General features: G+C 47.5%; 1 protein-coding gene and 1 long non-coding RNA gene across 2 annotated transcripts; one reads left to right on the top strand and one right to left on the bottom strand.

Moving 5' to 3' along the window:
- Positions 1–1,209: 1,209 nt before the first annotated feature.
- Positions 1,210–16,495, bottom strand: LOC123171278 (uncharacterized). Its single transcript, XR_006485283.1, has 3 exons — positions 16,439–16,495; positions 1,738–1,883; positions 1,210–1,363 (listed from the first exon to the last, which is right to left on the bottom strand). It is a non-coding gene; the product is annotated as an uncharacterized lncRNA (long non-coding RNA).
- Positions 16,496–18,003: 1,508 nt separating this feature from the next.
- Positions 18,004–19,950, top strand: LOC123170912 (general transcription factor IIE subunit 1). Its single transcript, XM_044588628.1, has 2 exons — positions 18,004–19,229; positions 19,452–19,950. The coding sequence occupies exons 1-2, from the start codon at positions 18,004–18,006 to the stop codon at positions 19,948–19,950; spliced, it is 1,725 nt and encodes a 574-aa protein (XP_044444563.1).
- Positions 19,951–20,403: the final 453 nt, after the last annotated feature.

Below are 20,403 nucleotides of genomic sequence, written 5' to 3'. Positions count from 1 at the left end.
AAGCCTAGTAGGAAAAAATATCCAGGTTATAAATTCGCACACATACAAGTAAAAAGTGAACACAAATTACCAAAGGTCAATTTCACACAAAGCAAAGAACGTTAGGTATTTACAGAGGACTGTGATATATGTACTCATACTTTGATATGCAACGGATCAAAAAAAGCTGCGTGTACATGTGTGTACTTCGTCCATGTCCAGATAGGTATGGATGATTATCAATAACAGCGTCAGACCTGCATCGTGTACCAATGATCACCTAAGTCCAAAAGGCTTATACAAATCAAAAGTGAGAAAAAAATCATGTGCTAAACGAGAACCCCTACCAGCCTCTCACTGCAAGGAATCCATCTCCCGATGAGTAGATCTGGAGGTGAAACAGGGGGGAATTGAAGCGAGAACCAGACTCACTTCAAGCATACACCAACTCACCGGCTTCAATTAGTAGAACTGGAACCACAAAATAGTTGAACCGATCATAATCCAGATTGCCAGATTAGACGGTACTGAGCAATTTCATCCATCCCGCACTTACCTCAACCCATTAAAAAGCTTTATAAGGACATGCAGCCCTTGCACTGGAATGTGTAAAATTGCACATTTCAATGGAAAAATAAACTTTAGATAAATACTACTCCCTCTGTAAACTTCTATAAGACGTTTTAGGTGTACAAGTTTACAGAGGGGGTACTTTCTAAACTAAATGAGGAAACCAGAAGGAGTGTTTGATTCTACTGCGTCCTACGACAATGAGTAGCAACACCGTGATTGCAAGAATTATAGTAGGTAATTTTGTCACTTGTAACTACAAATCGATCCATTCATTGCGTTCTAATCTTGATTTTGTTTACTGGCCTATAAAAGGAACAATTGCATTGAAATACATTGTGTTCGCTTCGGTCCATATAATTTATCTGATTTCAGGCCCTAAGCATTAAGACTAATAACTATTTCATTAGTTCCCAAATGGCAGGGATGTGAGTACACCATACACCATATTCAGAGTTGATGAGACTCAAGAATATTAGTTCAAATAGGGCTGCATGATGGGAAAGAATATTTAATGGCATTTACAGGATGCAATCCAAACAACAGTACAAATTATTTCACGAGTGATATAACCTCCAAATAAAATGTTGTCCTACTTTATGCCGACAGTAGAGAGTAGAGCTCATCACAGTGGCATCAATAAGAAAATTACCTCGACTTCTGATTTCCTCGCTGTTTTAATCATGAGTAGATCATCTTGGATTAGATAAAAGAAACTTCTGCTCTCTCCAGGCAAAGGCAGCGAGCTTCTTTTGCTTTGAGACAAAGGAGTAGGAGAATGCGGTCCTGCCACAGATTGTGCCCTGCTCAACTCCTGAAAAAGTATATCCATACATAATAGTTAGATGCATAATTATTTTCCCTTTTTGTACGTAACTAATTTTCTATTGTTGGTGGATTGCCGGTGGTAGTTGCACTTGCAACTTTTCACTTTTAAAACCATAGGACCAACAATGTGGCCTCAGACTATGTTTAAGCACAAACCAAATTTTGGCCGTGACAGAGCATAATAGTGACATGCCTCTTAGGCATTAGTGCCAGCTAATGGAGAGAAAAACAACTCTGCTGCTCTCGCCAAAGCACAAAATATTTACCAGACTAAACAGCAAAGATCATTTTTAAGAATCTAAAGCATGCATTGTTGATTGTAAGAATAATAAAGCAAGGTGCTAACTTCTCATGGTTTACCTGACTTATAAACTGATTGGCGCAGGAGTTTGTTTCCTTAGCAAAACTGGTGACAAAAGGGCATGAACAATGGAACCCTCCAACTGTGTTGTGGCAAGTTGCAGAGCCATGGCAGGGGCCTGGACTCTACGCACATTCATTGACATCTGCAGTGAAAATCAAACAAAGCGAACGATCCCTATAGTGAGTCTTTTGAAGGCAGTGCAATAAACAGATCGGCGATTGCAGTATATAAAGATAACTATAACGTGACACTTGATTTAGACTTTATGTTTGAAGAACTGGGTTGCAATTATACTTAAGAAAGTATCAAGTAAAAGTGAAAAGGTAATAACAAGGGCATTATCTGCACTGTCTTTTATCAATTATGGAAGTGAGATGACATTCAAGATGCAAGGCATATCTTATGTAACAATCTGATCAAAAGTAGGTGAAAAACAAGTACAATAGATATAGATTTTTAGTATAATGGTTTTCCCCTCCCTTTTTAGGTTGTTGGTCTCCCATTGATATCCATCTACTTACATAAGTATGCGTAGATGTTTATTTGCGACCTCCATTGCCCAATAGACACAACCCACACAGTGTAACCACTGATTTTCCTTCCTCTATTCCGATTTTGTGCATGATTCAGACAGGAAAATAATTTGGTCATAGTGCAAATCCTTTTGAGATTGATAGATAAAATGCAAACAAATGCATGTTGAGCTGGGAGAGCAACATGTTTGTGCATCCACCAGAGATCCTGACATTGAACTCAAAGAAATCAACCAAAATCAACTCTTTACCACTAGTAGAAAATTGGGCTTTTGTCACTGGGCAATATTCACATTAGTCCCGGTTCAGTCACGAACCGGGACTAATGTGAGCATTGGTCCCGGTTCGTGCGGCCAGGGGCCTGCCGGGCCTCGTGGGGGCATTGGTCCCGGTTCGTCCGGCCCCTTTGGTCCCGGTTGGTGGGACAAACCGGGACCAATGGGCCTCGCTCCTGGCTCACCACCATTGGTCCCGGTTGGTGGCTTGAACCGGGACCAGAGGCTCACCCTTTAGTCCCGGTTCATACCACAAACCGGGACTAAAGGGTTGGTCCTAGTAGCGGTCAGAGTTTAGTCCCACCTTGCCAACCGAAGGGCGCTCACACCGGTTTATAAGCCCGTCCCTCTCTGCCTTGTTGAGCTCCTCTCAAAGTGAAAATAGATGTCCTTATACAGGGAATTTGACCTAAATTCACAGTAAATTTCATCAAAATTTATTATGAATTTAGGTTGAATTTTCTCTATAGGCGCATCTATGTTCTTTTTTTATAGTAAATAAAATAAGTAAACCTTAATAAAATAAATAAACCTTAATAAAATAAAATAAAATAAACTATAGTAACTAAAATAAATAAACCTTAATAAATTAAATAAAAATAGCAGCAGTAAAATAAATAAAAATAAAATAAATAAAGTAAAATACATAAGTAATTAGAAACAAAATGGAATAAAATAAATAAGTTTTTTGTTGTAAGTAGAAACAAAACAAAATAAATAAAGCAAAAGAGAAAACAAAAAACAGGGACAAAAATTATGCCACCTACTGGGCCACCACGGCCTGAATACGACTTGAAACCCATCCATGGGCCAGGATTCAGGCCCGCAGAAGGCCCAGTAGGCCCCACAGGCAAAGAGAATGGTTAGGCCCGAAAGCCTGCAGTTGAGAGGAGCTCGAGAGGGTGGGCGCAGCAGCGCTTATAAACCACTCTCGAGCTCTCTCAACTAGCGAGGTGGGACTAAACTTTTGACACGGGGCAGCACAAGGCCTTTGGTCCCGGTTGGTGCCACCAACCGGGACTAAGGGGGGGCATTGGTCCCGGTTCGTGGCACCAACCGGGACTGTCGGAGTAATTGGCCACGGATATCCCGAAGACGGCAAGACAATATTTCAAGACATCGGGGCTAGCAAAGCCCCTCAGTCCGACTGCCCGGCTGCTCCTGCCGGCTCCCCGTCCGACTGCTCTGCCTGGCCGGCTGCCGGCTGCCGACTGCACCAACTAGCCGGCTGCCGACTGCAGCCCGACCCGACATCGACAAGACCCCGACGAGACGGCCATACCGCGGACAAGACAACCGTACCGCGACACCATCATGTATAGTGTCACTTGTCCCCTGGCACTATTTATGAAGTGACCCAGGGGACAAGCATGACATGCACCATGCCTTGCTCCCATACCACCACATAGCTTAGATACTAAGCTATCTCACACTATAAAAGGAGACACACATCCATCCATTCAGAGGATGGACTCACTCTCACACACACTCACGCATGCATGCTTATGCACTCGCAGCCCTGCACACACTTGTGCTGATATGCATATACAAAGCCAGATGCACTTGGCACTGATCTCAGATACAGCTCCAGGAGCAACTCTGTACCAGATATACTATAGATACACAGACATGCAGGAGTAGGGGTATTATCTCTCCGGAGAGCCCCGAACATGGGTAAACTAGCGCGTGCTACTCGCATACCCGCTCCCGGGCCTATCAGCATCAGTCTTACCCTCACACTAAGCCCTTGTGGCATCTGTCGCCTCACACCCCCCCCCCGTGAGAATACCACGACAGGGACTAAAGGCCTTTAGTCCCGGTTGGTGCCACGAACCGGGACCAATGAGTTGCCTATATATACCCCATCGCCACAGCAGAGCACTCCACAGTGCTCTGTTTTTTCTGGCCAGCGAGGGGAGGGCATTTGGGTGCTCTAGCTCACCTCCTATGCACATGAGGTGTTCGATGAAATGTCTGAGCCACACTAGTTAATCTTTCTCCTCTCGAAACTCGACCTCCGAGCTCCATTTTCTCCGAGATTTGTCTAGGTTTAGCGGTCCGTCACGTCCCGTCCCCGTCTTCACCGCCGTCGATCGCCCGCGCCGATCTCGTCGCCAGCACCACCGTGGTGAGCCTCTGGTTCTTATCTTCTTTCTGAAAGAAAAAAATTCTTACTTTAGATAGATACTTGTCTAATTTTGTTACTTTTATTATTCCTTCTTATTACATAGTGAGATGGTTTTGGTATCCGCCCCCGTCGGCCCTTGTCCTGTCTATGATTTGGATGTGGTATATATTATCTTTTTATAACTATTTGGTTCATTTATTGTTTATGACAAATATGCCGACCAACGTGACATAAATTTTATTTATCCAGGAGGTGGTTGAACCGGAAATTCTAACCGACCCTATTGTCGAGAGGTTAAATTTAGTTGAAGAAGAAAACAATTACTTGAAGGAAAAAATAAAAAAAATTGAGGAGGAGAAGATGATATTGGAGTTGCATGTTGCGGATGTCGTCGATGATCACAAGATCAAGATGGATGCAATGCGCTTGAAGATTAGAAATATTAGAAAATATGCCATTCATACCGAGGCTTGGTATCATTATGCCGTTGCATCAATTGTTACCTTGCTTGCGATTATGATCGCATTTGTTTTCGCATTGAAATGTTTTACATAGTTTCAATGTATGGTTTAATTAATTAGATGCTCTGGAGAGCTATATATATGTTGTTAGATGAGAACTATGTATGTACTTTGGTTTTAATGTGATGATGAACTTCTATTAATTTGGTCACTTAATTATCTATTCATGATGTTCTATAATGGTTTTTCACACACTTAATTATATATAATGCACGCAGATAAACCGGCAATGGATGTACGGTGACAGACACACCTATGAGTATATTAAGGGCGTGCATGATTTTCTCGAAGTGGCTGAGGCAAACAAGCAGAATGGTTTTATGTGTTGTCCATGCCCTATATGTGGGAATACGAAGTCTTACTCTGACCGGAAAATCCTTCACACCCACCTGCTTTACAAGGGTTTCATGCCACACTATAATGTTTGGACGAGGCACGAAGAAATAGGGGTTATGATGGAAGACGGCGAAGAAGAAGAGGACGATGAAAACTATGTGCCCCCTGAATACGGTGATGCTGCAACGGGGGAAGCTGCTGAAGATCAAGAGGAACCAGACGATGTGCCCAATGATGCTGCAAGGGGGGAAGCTGCTGAAGATCAAGAGGAACCAGTGCCCGATGATGATGATCTCCGCCGGGTCATTGTCGATGGAAGGACGCAATGCGAAAGTCAAAAGGAGAAGCTGAAGTTCGATCGCATGTTAGAGGATCACAAAAAAGGGCTGTACCCCAATTGCGAAGATGGCAACACAAAGCTCGGTACCGTACTGGAATTGCTGCAGTGGAAGGCAGAGAATGCTGTGCCTGACAAAGGATTTGAGAAGCTATTGAAAATATTGAAGAAGAAGCTTCCAAAGCATAACGAATTGCCCGACAGTACATACGCAGCAAAGAAGGTCGTATGCCCTCTAGGATTGGAGGTGCAGAAGATACATGCATGCCCTAATGACTGCATCCTCTACCGCGGTGCGTACAAGGATCTGAACGCATGCCCGGTATGCGGTGCATTGCGGTATAAGATCAGACGAGATGACCCTGGTGATGTTGACGGCGAGCCCCCCAGGAAGAGGGTTCCTGCGAAGGTGATGTGGTATGCTCCTATAATACCACGGTTGAAACGTCTGTTCAGAAATGAAGAGCATGCCAAGTTGATGCGATGGCACAGTGAGGACCGTAAGAAAGACAGGAAGTTGAGAGCACCCGCTGACGGGTCGCAATGGAGAAAAATCAAGAGAAAGTACTGGGCTGAGTTTGCAGCTGACCCAAGGAACGTATGGTTTGGTTTAAGCGCGGATGGCATTAATCCTTTCGGGGAGCAGAGCAGCAATCACAGCACCTGGCCCGTGACTCTATGTATGTATAACCTTCCTCCTTGGATGTGCATGAAGCGGAAGTTCATTATGATGCCAGTTCTCATCCAAGGCCCTAAGCAACCCGGCAACGACATTGATGTGTACCTAAGGCCATTAGTTGAAGAACTTTACAGCTCTGGAATGGAAATGGTGTACGTACGAGGGATGAGCACAAACAGGAGGAATTTAACCTGCATGCGTTGCTGTTTGTAACCATCAACGATTGGCCCGCTCTCAGTAACCTTTCAGGACAGACAAACAAGGGATACCACGCATGCACGCACTGTTTAGATGACACTGAAAGTATATACCTGGACAAATGCAGGAAGAATGTGTATCTGGGCCATCGTCGATTTCTTCCGACCAACCATCAATGTCGAAAGAAAGGCAAGCATTTCAAAGGCGAGGCAGATCACCGGAAGAAGCCCGCCATGCGTACTGGTGATCACGTACTTGCTATGGTCAATGATTTACACGTAATCTTTGGAAAGGGTCCCGGCGGACTAGCTGTTCTGAATGACGCTGAGGGACACGCACCCATGTGGAAGAAGAAATCTATATTTTGGGACCTACCCTACTGGAAAGAGCTAGAGGTCCGCTCTTCAATCGACATGATGCACGTGACGAAGAACCTTTGTGTGAACCTGCTAGGCTTCTTGGGCGTGTATGGGAAGACAAAAGATACACCTGAGGCACGGGAGGACCTGCAACGTTTGCATGAAAAAGACGGCATGCGATCGAAGCAGTATGAAGGTCCTGCCAGCTACGCTCTTACGAAAGAAGAGAAAGAAATCTTCTTTGAATGCCTGCTTAGTATGAAGGTCCTGACTGGCTTCTCGTCGAATATAAAGGGAATAATAAATATGCCAGAGAAAAAGTTCCAGAACCTAAAGTCTCATGACTGCCACGTGATTATGACGCAACTGCTTCTGGTTGCATTGAGGGGGCTTCTACCGGAAAACGTCCGATTAGCCATTGTGAAGCTATGTGCATTCCTCAATGCAATCTCTCAGAAGGTGATCGATCCAGAAATCATACCAAGGCTAAGGAGTGATGTGGCGCAATGTCTTGTCAGTTTCGAGCTGGTGTTCCCACCATCCTTCTTCAATATCATGACGCACGTCCTAGTTCATCTAGTCGACGAGATTGTCATTCTGGGGCCCGTATTTCTACACCATATGTTCCCCTTTGAGAGGTTCATGGGAGTCCTAAAGAAATATGTCCGTAACCGCGCTAGGCCAGAAGGAAGCATCTACATGGGCCATCAAACAGAGGATGTCATTGGGTTTTGTGTTGACTTCATTCCTGGCCTTAAGAAGATAGGTCTCCCTAAATCACGGTATGAGGGGAGACTGACTGGAAAAGGCACGCTTGGAGGGGACTCAATAATATGCAGGGACGGATATTCTTGGTCTCAAGCACACTACACAGTTCTACAGAACTCTACCTTGGTGACCCCGTATGTCGATGAACACAAGAACAGTCTGCGCTCCAAACACCCGGAGCGGTGTGACGACTGGATTACATGTGAACACATCAGGACTTTCAGCAATTGGTTGGAAACACGTCTCAGAGGTGACACCATTGTTTGTGATGAGTTGTACTCGTTGTCCAGGGGACCATCTTCGACTGTATTGACTTACAAAGGATACGAGATAAATGGGAATACATTTTACACGATCGCCCAAGATCAAAAGAGCACCAACCAAAACAGCAGTGTCCGCTTTGATGCAGCAACCGAGAGGGGAAGGACACATATTATGGTTACATAATGGACATATGGGAACTTGACTACGGACATGATTTTAAGGTCCCTTTGTTTAAGTGCAAATGGGTCAATCTGTCAGGAGGCGGGGTACAGGTAGACCCACAGTACGAAATGACAACAGTGGATCTGAACAATCTTGGGTACACTGACGAACCGTTCGTCCTAGCCAATGATGTGGCACAGGTTATCTATGTGAAGGACATGTCTACCAGACCGAGAAAAAGAAAAGATAAGGAAGCGAATACATCATACGATGAGCCAAAGCGCCACATAGTTCTTTCAGGAAAAAGGGACATTGTGGGAGTGGAGGGCAAGACAGACATGTCTGAAGATTATGAAAAGTTTCATGAAATTCCTCCCTTCAAAGTCAAGGCTGACCCAAGCATCCTGATAAACGATGAAGATTATCCATGGTTACGGCGCAATAAGCAAATGACACAAGCGAAGAAAAAGTGAAGACTTTCTCCCGCAACTATTATGATGATACCATGCCAACTTTGTAACGGACGAGTATGATACCATTGTCCGTTTTGTACACGAAGTGCATCTAGTTTTTGCCGTAACCCTCTCAACTTTTTTGCACATGCTATGTGGATGAAATGATGATACCATGCTAACTTTAAACCTTTTCAGAGTTCATTTGAAATGCTTTTCAATTTTAGGGTCTTATAGCTCAAAATAATTAATAAATGCATGAAAAATAATAAATGAAGTCAGAAAGGGTTGAAAATTGATGAGATGTGGCTTTGAATGGTGCATTTTGAACACACAAAAAGTCAAGAGTTCAAATAAGTTTTAAAAAATGAAATCCCTTTGTAACAGACGAGTTTCCGTATGAAATCCTGATACTTCGAAAGAGATTGTCCGTTTTGTACACGAAGTGCATCTAGTTTTTGCCGTAACCCTCTCAACTTTCTTGCACATGCTATGTGGATGAAATGATGATACCACGCCAACTTTCAACCTTTTCAGAGTTCATTTGAAATGCTTTTCAATTTTAGGGTCTTATAGCTCAAAATAATCAGTAAATGCATGAAAAATGGTGCATGAAAAATAACAAATAAAATAAATAAGTAATTAGAAACAAAATAATATAAACTTTAATAAAATATATTAGTAGAAACAAAATAAAATAAACTTTAATAACATAAATAAAATTTATGAAACTAAAATTATCAAAGTATTTTCTGTTCAAAACATTATAAGCAACCTCTAGTATTATTGAAACTAAAATTATATAAAATTGATGCAACTAAAATTATCGAAGTATTTTCTGTTCAAAATCATTGAAAGCAAAAATAATTTTCATAAAGAACTTTTTGTTAGAAACTTTAATAGCAAAAAGAATTATCATAAAGTAAAATAAATAAGTAATTAGAAACAAAATAAAATAAATAAGTTTTTTGTTGTAAGTAGAAACAAAACAAAATAAATAAAGCAAAAAAGAAAACAAAAAACAGGGAAAAATAAAAATTATGCCACCTACTGGGCCACCACGGCCTGAATACGACTAGAAACCCATCCATGGGCCAGGATTCAGGCCCGCAGAAGGCCAAGTAGGCCCACAGGCATGTACAGAGAGGTTAGGCCCGTAAGCCTGCTTTAGAGAGGAGCTCGACAGCTCAGGCGCACCGCACCTTATAAACAGGTGCGGCTCTCTCTCAGCTAGCGAGGTGGGACTAAACTCCCACCACCACGCCGCTGTGCAAGGCCATTGGTCCCGGTTGGTGGCACGAACCGGGACCAATGCCCCCTTTGGTCCCGGTTCGTGGCACCAACCGGGACCAATGCCCCCCCTTTAGTCCCAGTTGGTGCCACCAACCAGGACCAAAGGCCGCCGCTTCCCGCCCTATGGGCTGCTGAAAAGAGGCCTTTGGTCCCGGTTGGTGGCACCAACCGGGACTAAAGGGGGGCATTAGTCCCGGTTGGTGCCACGAACCGAGACTAATGCTTGGACTATATATCAAACACTTGTGAAAATTTTCAGTTTTCATCGCCAGTTGCCTCCCCCCCCCCCCCGCCGTCAGGCTGCTCCACCTCGCCGTCTACGCCACCGCCAACGCCGTCGCCTCCCCGAGCCCGCGCCGTCCTCGTCGCCGGCATCCCTGAGCCCGCCGTCCTCGTCGTCCCCGTCGCCGCGTGCCTCCCCGAGCCCACCCCTCCACGTCCCTGTCGCCGCCTGCCGTCCCGAGACCGCCGTCCCCGTCACCGCGTGCCGCCCCGAGCCCGCCGTCCTCGTCGCCGGACTCCTGCCATTGCCGCCCCCCTCGAAGTGAGCCCCCCCTTTCCCATGGTCCCGATCGAGCGCCGCTCTTGCGCCCGAGTGCCCCTTGCTCTCTGCCGCCCCTGCTCCATGGTCGCCGCCGGCCCCGACGCATTGAAGAGCAGAAGGAGAGGAGAAGGAGAGGAGTGGAGCAACAGCAAGACGCCGTCCAATTTTCTGATTTTTTTACAGATATGAACAGTGCATATAGAGGGTGTTTGATCAAATGCTAGATGGCTTTGGGCATTTTTAGAATTTATGATATTTTTAGAATGTGCTAAATATGTCAAAAAATGTTTTTTTGTTCATATACAAAAAGTTTTTTATATATGACTATGGATATATGAGCAATGATGATCCATGGATGTATGCATTGATATATATGAGAAACGATGTTCATAAAATATTTACCAAGTATATATGTATTTTTGTTCATAGCATTTTTTTCCATTTATATATGTATGTGGCTATAGATGGATATATATATGAGAAATGATGATCCATGGAAAAGTTTTATATATGCATAAGTTACATTTTTAGAAAAGTTTTATATATCTAGCTAGGAAAGGAAGAAGAAGAAAAAGAAGGAGAGGAAAAAGGAAAATAAGAAGAGGAAGAAAGGAGAAGAAGAGGAGAGGAAGAAGAGGAGAAATAAATAAGAAGAGGAAAAAAGAAGAAAAATATATTTTTTCTTCTTCTCTTCTATTCCTTTCTTCTTCTCCTCTTTTTTTTTCTTCTTTTTTTTCTTCGATCTTCTCCTCTATTCCTTTCTTCTTCTTCTCTTTTTATTTCTTCTTCGTTTTCTTATGTTTTATCGGGTCTGTCGTTGTCGATATACCCCTCTTCCGATAACTTCAACACGAGGGGGGGTCGATATACCCCCTCCCCGATAATATTATTTTCCCATGTACGTATGTCGTCGTTGTCGATATAACCCCCTCCCGATAACTTCAACACGTGGGGGGGGGTCGATATACCCCCTCCCCGATAACATTATTTTCCCATGTATGTATGTCGTCGTTGTCGATATATATAACTCCCTCCCAGATAACTTCGACATGATGGGCGGTCGATATTTATACCCCCTCTCGACCGTGATAACTTATACCACGGGAGCACCCCCCGGCCCTCTCGCTCGACCAAAACTCTCGAGGACACCCAAACCCTAGAAAAAAACGATGTCAGTCTCCTACCCCCTCCCGCCGCGCCCCTACCCTTGAAACGTGGCCGAGGCCACCCCAAACCCGGAATAAGCTAGGTCTACGTTAATATATCCACCTGCTGTCATGTTAATGTAATAATTGCCATGTTGTAATATTTGCAGAAACAATGGAGCACGGACGAGACGAGCAAGCAGAAGAGGTGTTGGGGGACATAATCTTAGCCGGAGGTGATATCTTGTCGTATCTTAACGCCAATGATGGTCTGGAAGAACAGGGTGAAGAAGGAGGCTACGGTGATCGAAGAGTGGAGGAGGAAAGACATGATTATGATGGCTCCGGTGACCCAATGCTGGTGCAAGAAGGAGCCCGTGGTGACGGCTCTGGTGACCGAACAGAGTCCGGCCAGGTAAATATATTAGTTAAGCCTGTGCTGACTAGCTAATTGATGCATTCATTGTTTTGGTATGTACACATATTAATTAACACTCGTCTTTCTTCTTTTTCTAGCCCTCCGGATCGAGCACAACTTCGGTAAAGAGACGAGGCCCGAAGAGAAAGTTCCGCTCAGATGAAAGGTTTGAGATCACAGCAATCGCGCGCAAAGGCCAACCGATTGAACCCATCCGGACAAAGGATGCATTTGCTGCTCAGTGCGGGGTTCTAGTTAGGGACAAGATCCCGATCAGCATCCAGCAATGGTATAAGCCTAAGAAGGAAGACCCTGAGGTGTCTTATGTCAATGATATGCAGAAAGATGATCTTTGGACTGAGCTGAAGGCAAATTTCACTCTACCGCCAGAGGAGGATCCGGAGAAGCCAGTTAAAGAGCAATTAATCAAGTCTCATGCTCTTAAGAAGATGGCAGACCTATTCAGGAGGTGGAAGAATGAGCTGAAAACGTTTGTCGACAAAGAAGAGACACCAGAATTCATCGGCCGGTATGAGAAGATCAGAGATCACTAGCCCGCATTTGTGGCCCACAAGACATCGGAAAAGAGTAAGAAGATGTCAGCGACAAACAAGAAGAATGCTGCGAAGAAGAAACTTCACCATCGCACGGGGTCAGGTGGCTACCTCAAAGCCCGGCCTAAGTGGGCCAAGGCTGAGAATGATCTGCTTGAAAAAGGGATCGAACCACAGACAATGAATTGGACAGACCGTTGCCGGACTTGGTTCTTCGGGGCTGGCGGAACCTTGGACCCTGTATCAGGGAGGTGCGTTTGGACGAACAAGCTTTTGAGAATACCAGTCAAGAAGATTCAGCAATATATCGATGCAGCGCAGTAAGGGACGTTCGTTCCAGACAGAGAGAACGACGAGCTCACAATGGCCCTCGGGAATCCTGAGCACCCTGGACGGACACGAGGCACGCCAGGCTCCGTTCCATGGAAGGCTGGTTTTCCGGACGCAGGCGGTTACAAAAGCCAGGAGAGGAGGAAAAAATGGAGCAGACCCAAATTCAGAAGCTGCACGAAAGGGTTCAAGCGCTAGAGGAACGAGACGGTAATCGACATGCCGAAACTACCCCCGAAGCTACCCCGCCATCTCAGTGGAGAAGCAGCGTGGCTTCCACCGAGCTGCTTCAGCCGGAGCATGTCTTGATGGCTCCTGCTAGCTACCCCGTGGATGCTATCACGGAGTCTCAACATTGCCACCTTATGGCGGAATGGCAGAACTTCAAAGTCAAGGCGGCTGTTGGCTCTGTTTTACCTCCTGAACCCGGCGCAACCTACCACTGCCGGCCGATTCCAGAAGGATATGCTAGGGTGATGGTGGATGAAATAACGGAGGTATTTGAGGACCTCCAGCTTGACCACCCTACCGGTGAAGGGGAGACTCGGCTGGGTTTAGCTCTGAAGACTCCGTGCCTATGGCGGAAGGAGCTCATTAACCTTCCGAACAGGACGCCTTCGGCGAGTAAGGGCACTCCGCCGCCGCCTCCTCCTCCGGCGAGTGATCAGGGCACTCAGCCTCCTTCTCCGGCGCGTGGCGGCACTCCGCCTCCTCCTCCGCCTCCTCCTCCGGCGAGTGATCAGGGCACTCAGCCTCCTTCTCCGGCGCGTGGCGGCACTCCGCCTCCTACTCCGCCCGCGCCGGCGTGCCAGAGCAGCCAGCCTCCTCCTTCTCCGCCTCGTCAGCAAGGGTGGAAGAGACCCGCCGCCGCTCCGGCTGCTCCGGCGCGTCGTAGTCCTTCTTCTGCGCCTCGTAAGCAAGGAAAGAAGACAGCCGCAGCCACTCCATCTGCTCTGTCGGCATCTAGCAGTACAGCTGCCAGAGGCGGGAGGCGATACAGATTCGGTCCTTCTCTGAAGACTCCAGAGAAGTTACCATACGAGAGGACCGAGGAGGAGAACGCGAAGGTCGTGCGAGCCGAAGTGAAGAACTTCTTTGAAGGGGTGAAAGCAAAGAAACATCCACCTCCGGAGGAGAAGGTAGATCCGGTGAAAGCGAAGCGCACTCTGGATGCCCTGACAAAACCACCAAAGTCTCCGCCGAAAGGCAACTATGAGCGCATTATTGCAAAGACATCTGTCGAAGCGGAGCGGTCGGGAAGTACTGTCAGTGATCAAAGGTTAAAAGAACGACGAGCTGGGAAAAAAATTGCCCAGCTCGGCGAACAAGCGAACCAATCGTGCCCCCCGCTCAAGGTGTCTAAAGACATCGTCGCTAATGATTCGAGGATGGTGGCCGGTTATAGCAATCTTGGAGATTACCTGCCCGACGATGTACATTATGAAATCATGGAGGTGACGAACACAAATACCATTACGGGAAGCCTCTCGTCAAAGATGAAAGATCTCTAACAACGATGATGCGAAGATTACATGATTGGTACATGAAAACCTGCAGAGAGTCTAATGGGATGAATACTTTGACGCTGAGAGTTAAACCGGAGCATGACCTCGTTGGAATTGAACTGCTGAATGTTCCATTTGAGGAGTTCTTCCAGTTTTTCAATCAAAAGGCCCTCGATAAATCAACGATCACTTGCTACTGTCTGTAAGTAGTACTATTTCTGTCATTAAGTCTCTCTATATAGGTCAGCTCTTTCATTGCATGTATTTATAATTATCCTCACTATATTATGCAGATTGAAGATCGCCGAATTGAAGAAAAGACAAATCGGTGATATTGGGTTCATTAACACAAATCTCATAGATGCATATACGGTTGAAAAACATGCCAAAGAAGCCGAGGCCAACTTGCTACGATCGTTGGTATTAAATCAAAACAAAGATATAATACTCTTTCCTTACAACTTTAAGTGAGTGTTACTGTCTTGTGCATATTCGGTTTCCCTTATTAGTCCAGGTTATGGTATTGTAATTGATGACTTATGCATGCATGCGCAGCTTCCACTATATTCTCCTAGAGATTAAGCTTAAGCAGGGAGTAGTAACCGTCTTAGACTCGAGACGAAAAGATCCCCAGGACTATGCGGACATGACTCAAATGCTCGAGCAGTAAGTTAAATCGATCATTATCCACCATATCAGCAACTTTGTTCATTTCCTGATATCAAGTAATTGTTTTCTTTGTCTGGCAGGGTTTGGAGAAAATTCACCACAAAAGCTCCGGGACTGCCGAAGAAGCTGCAATTTAGACACCCGAAAGTAAGTCTATAGTAGCATGTTCCGCACATCTCCTAGTGATTCAAGCGCTAGTTTCATCAATACCATTTAGCATGCTTGCTTATCAGTTAGATTGACCTCTATTTCTTGTAAAGTGGTTGTGGCAGGAATAAGGGAATGATTTCTGTGGATACTACGTTTGCGAGTCTATCCGCCACACGACCTGTGAGCGGGGCTGCTCTGACGAACAATATGAAGTGCGTAAGCAATAATATTCACAATTTTATTTTATTACCATCATTTGTGTCGAGTTTCATTTATTCATATATATATGTATTAACCCCCTTCTTCAAATTAGATCTTTCGGATGCGGGATGAACTCCTAGCACCAGATCGTATGCGAGCAATTCAAGAGGAATTGGCGGCATTCTTCTTTGACCACGTGATCGCTGAAAACGGAGAATACTATGTGGACCCTGTGTTCTTACAATTTAATTAGGAGATTATATTGTAAGAGATAATTATTGTATATATGTACCCAGTAGTGTCGGATAGATATACGAGAACTTGTTGTTCGACCAATCTCTCGAAGAAGGAGAGGTGGTCGATATCACTTCTCTCTATATGCATATGTTCATGACGATCTTCTGTTTCCTTCATTTCCTTACTAGTTAGCGTGTCTAGTCCTCTCTATACGTATATAGTACGTAGCGTCGACCAAGCACGGAGATAAAAGAGGACACTTCTCTCTATTAATTAGCTAGCTAACACAATATATGAAACACCTAAATTAACCCCCCAACCCCCCCCCCCTTTCAAAAAAAAACAAAAACCCCAGCCCCTGAAATGCTGACGCGTGGATGCCTATTGGTCCCGATTGGTGACACCAACCGGGACAAAAGGCCCTGCCTATTGGTCCCGGTTGGTGGCACCAACCGGGACCAAAGGCCCCCCTGCCTGGGCTGGCAGCAGCGGCCACGTGGAAGACCTTCTGTCCCGCTTCATGTAAGAATCGGGACTAAAAGGTTAGGGCTTTAGTAACGACCCTTTAGTCCCGGTTCGAAAACCGGGACAAAAGGCCCTTATCAACCGGGGTAAAAGCCCCTTTTCCTACTAGTGTACCTAGGTGCTCTGCAGAAACTCCTTCAAATTCTTCAGTTGGGGATCCAAAGAAAACGATCCACATCTCCACCCCGACCTCGTCCCCGTCCTCCGTGGGCTTTCAGTTCGACGCAGACGGCGTCGTGGGGTGGGAGCAGCGCGAGCATGAGCTGAGGTTGGATCTTCGGGGGGCTGGGATGGACGGATCGAAGCGAGGAGGGTCCTTACCGGGATCTCGCACGGTGCCGCGGACCATTCAGTGGCCCTTGGAGAGGAGGAGCTTGATGAGCCACGAGGCGATGAAGCCTCCTGCGCTGGTCACGCACACGCTCTTCCTAGCCGCCGCCTCATGTGCTGGTAAAAAAATCGTTGGATCATGCGTTGCCTCCGTGAGTTTTGCGCGTCTGCGCATGCTACCTGACACGACGCATATTTTCTGGTTGACGCGCGCATTAATCGGCCGGCGATACATTGATCCTACGTTGACGTATGCATGCATGCAATGTGCTCGACGCGCTCGCCAGACGGGGCAGCTCTCGGCTCAGCGTACCAGATTTTCTTTCGAGCGCCAAAAGTGTACCGTGTTTTTAGAGAAGAAAGAAATAAATTTTACAGAGACGTAACGGATGTGAATATCGTCACGGTTACACCAACTCCAACTGAGGAAAAAAAACAGTTTCCATAACTTGATCTCAAAGATTTGATGCACTAGATTAGCCGGTGCTCTGATTTGGTCGACCCGATTGAAAACCCTCGCATTCCTTTGCTTTCATAGCTACCAAGCTGTCACAATGACAAAGGAGTCGAAACCTCTCTTGTCCAACCCTGTAAAGTATCCCGAACCCTTCCCCACCACTCCACGAAGGAATCACCATGGCTCGAGATGTGTATGTTGACTTGCAAATACTCAAAACATCCGTGCCACACTTGCCTCGTAAAGACACATTATGCCAAGATGCGATCCACGTTATCCTCCTCTTGGCAACACGTGTAGCATGCCAAAGGAGCGTCCTGCAGCCCGTGCCACGCCCTTCGATCAGACGTCCATAGCCGGTTTTGCGAAGCCAGCCAAGCGAAAATTTTGCACTTGAGGGGCGCCTAGCTACGCCAGATGCATTTGGCTGTGGCAGAACGTGTCAAGCCCTGACACAGCCGACTTTAGGTGGACTTCATGGTGTAAGTGTCTGAAGTGTCGCAAGGCCAAGTAAACTGATCCTCCTCCGAGACATTCCTGTCGACCGTTGCAATCGCCTGCTGTAATTACCGTCTGAAAAAACTTCTTCCAAGCTTGTTAGTGTTAGATATACCAATTTGAGAGAATTTTTTTGGACGGAGGGAATACTCCGTAAGACTCTGAGTCCACACCGTTTCCAAACCGGTACGCACAGCTAGCAGCCGGTTTGCACCCGGACTCGGAGTCCACACCGTTTCCAAACCGGATCCCTATCCAACCGACCTCGTTCCAACAAAAAATAACAAATCCAACAGACCCGGGCGCCCGGCCGCATCGATAAATAATCTCCCCAGCCCCAGCTTTCACCTAAAACGATCGATCTACCGCCAGACTTCCTGCCGCCGCCGCCGAGATGACGACCTCTGTAGTCCCCTTCAACCGGCTGGTGAGGCTAGCCGCGCGTGCGTTCTACGACGATCTCCCCGCCGCCGGCGGCCAGCAGCACGCGCAGGGCACGGCCGTCGTCGTCCTCGACGCCCTCACCAGACGGGACGGGCAGTGGGTCCGCGAGGACGACCTCGCCGCGTCTCTAAGGCTGCAGCCCAAGCCGCTCCGCCGCGTGCTCCGCTACCTCGAGGAGGACAAGATAGTGTCGAGGGACCACCGGAAGGAGCCGGCACCGGCCAAGCCAGCCGCCGGTGTCGCCGAGGAGGGCGACGAGAAGGAGAAGGTGAAGCTGCATGTGAAGTCCTACTGCTGCCTGGACTACGCGCAGGCCTGCGACGCCGTCAGGTACCGGATGCACCGCATGAGGAAGAAGATCAGGGACGAGCTGACGGCGGACAGCAGGGCCACGATCCAGCACTACCTGTGCCCTGACTGCGGGAGGAGGTACTCGGCGCTCGACGCCCTCCGGCTCCTCGCCGAGGACTGCCAGAGCTTCCGCTGCGAGCACTGCAGCGGCGAGCTGGTCGTGGAGAAGGCTGCCACGATCGCGACCGACGAGGCCGGGGACGGCGGCGATGATGGCAGCCGCGCACGGAAGCGTAGGCGGCTTGAGAAGCTGCAGGACATGCAGCGGAGGATGGAGGAGCAGCTGGAGCCGTTGCAGGCGCAGATCCAGAGGGTGGAGGGCCTGCCTGCTCCAGAGTTCATGAGCCTGCGGTCATGGCAGAAGGAAAATAATGTCGCTGCAGCAGCTGCAGCTCCATGTCACCGGGACCCGGAGGTTGAACTTGGAGTATTATTGCACGGTGCAGATCAGTCTGGCACGGTCAGTGATTCAGCACCGAAGGTCTTTCCTCCATGGATGGTAAAACTAGGCATGGATCAGACCGGTGGGAAAGCAAGATCGGAAGGAAAGTCGGAAGGCGAGGATGATAAAAAGATGAACTCGAATGAAGAAGAAGAAAAGCAGCGTATACTGCTGGAACAGGAATACGCCAAGGCTTATTATGAAGCCCTTCTGAAGCAACAGCAGCTGGGCGCGAATGTCAAACACGAGGACGAACAGCAGCTGGGCACAAATATCAAACACGAGGACGAACAACAGCTGGGCACAAATATCAAACACGAGGACGATGAAGACGTGGAGGAAGAAGCTGGGATTGAGTGGGAGGATGGCGATGCTGGGATTGAGTGGGAAGATGGCGAAAACTAAAAGACAGCGGCAACATGACGAACAAATTTGCTACTGTACGTTTTAACGTCGCCTATTATTTTTCTATGTAGATCTAGTTGAACATTATTAAACTAGCACAATTGTTATGGCAGAAACGTGAGAATAAACTATGGCCGGTGCTAGGCGTAGGTCGGATGATTCCAACGAATTCTAAACCGCCTTGCGAGCCGTTGGATTAGGCGCTGTACAACCGAGCTCAACGCAACGCCGACGACCACCGGGGAAGCTCCACTGCAGATCCATCGCAGCACCGCGGCACGAAAAAAAGCTCCGACGCAGCACCGCCGGCGTCCCGGCGAAGCTCCATTGCCGCCCCCGCCGTGCTCCATTGCAGCCGCGGCGGAGCTTCATTGCAGCCACCGGCGCGTGGCGTTCCGACGAAGCTCCATTGCAGCCACCGGCGCGCGGCGTTCCGACGAAGCTCCATTGCATCCCCGGCTGCGCTCCACTGCAGCCGCGGCGGAGCTCCATTGCATCCCCGGCCGCGCTCCACTGCAGCCGCGGCGGAGCTCCATTGCAGCTGGCGTGGTCCGTTGCAGCCCCCTGGCACGCTCCATTGCAACCCGGCCGGCGGCGGCGGGAGCTGCGATGCAGCTCCGCTGGAACTTCAATGCAACCGCGGCGGAGCTTCAACAACCTCGCTCCCTTGCGGCGGCCATGGCGGGCGCTACGACATAACGCACGGCGATGACGGCGGAAGCTGCGATGCAGCTCCGGTGGCGCTTCAACGCAGCCACGGCAGACCTTCGACAATCCTCGCTCGCGCTCTACTGCAGCCCCGGCGGGGTGAGGATGAATCAGGCTGCTCCTGTTGCCTCTCCTCTTCCATTGAACGAGAAAAGGGGGAAAAAGAAGGAAGAAGATGAGAAGTGGAATGAGCGGAGGAGAGAGCGTCCGAGGGGATAAGGTGGGGATGGAAGCGGTGGCTGAGTGGGGCACGTGGCGCGCGTACGAGGCGGCTTACAGAGCCAGAAAATCAACCGGTTTAAAGCAAACATTTCCCATAAACTATATATATCGCCTCTAGTGAGCACTTACCTATGAGCGCCTGACGTGGTCTGGCTGCCCTGCCCATTTCCTTTTTCTGGTTATTGCTGGTTTCTTTTCTTGGTTTTTACCTTGTTGTTTATT

The sequence above is a fragment of the Triticum aestivum genome, chromosome 7D, assembly GCF_018294505.1.
Source record: "Triticum aestivum cultivar Chinese Spring chromosome 7D, IWGSC CS RefSeq v2.1, whole genome shotgun sequence".
NCBI lineage: Eukaryota > Viridiplantae > Streptophyta > Magnoliopsida > Poales > Poaceae > Triticum > Triticum aestivum.
This window is presented reverse-complemented; position numbering and strand designations above follow the sequence as displayed.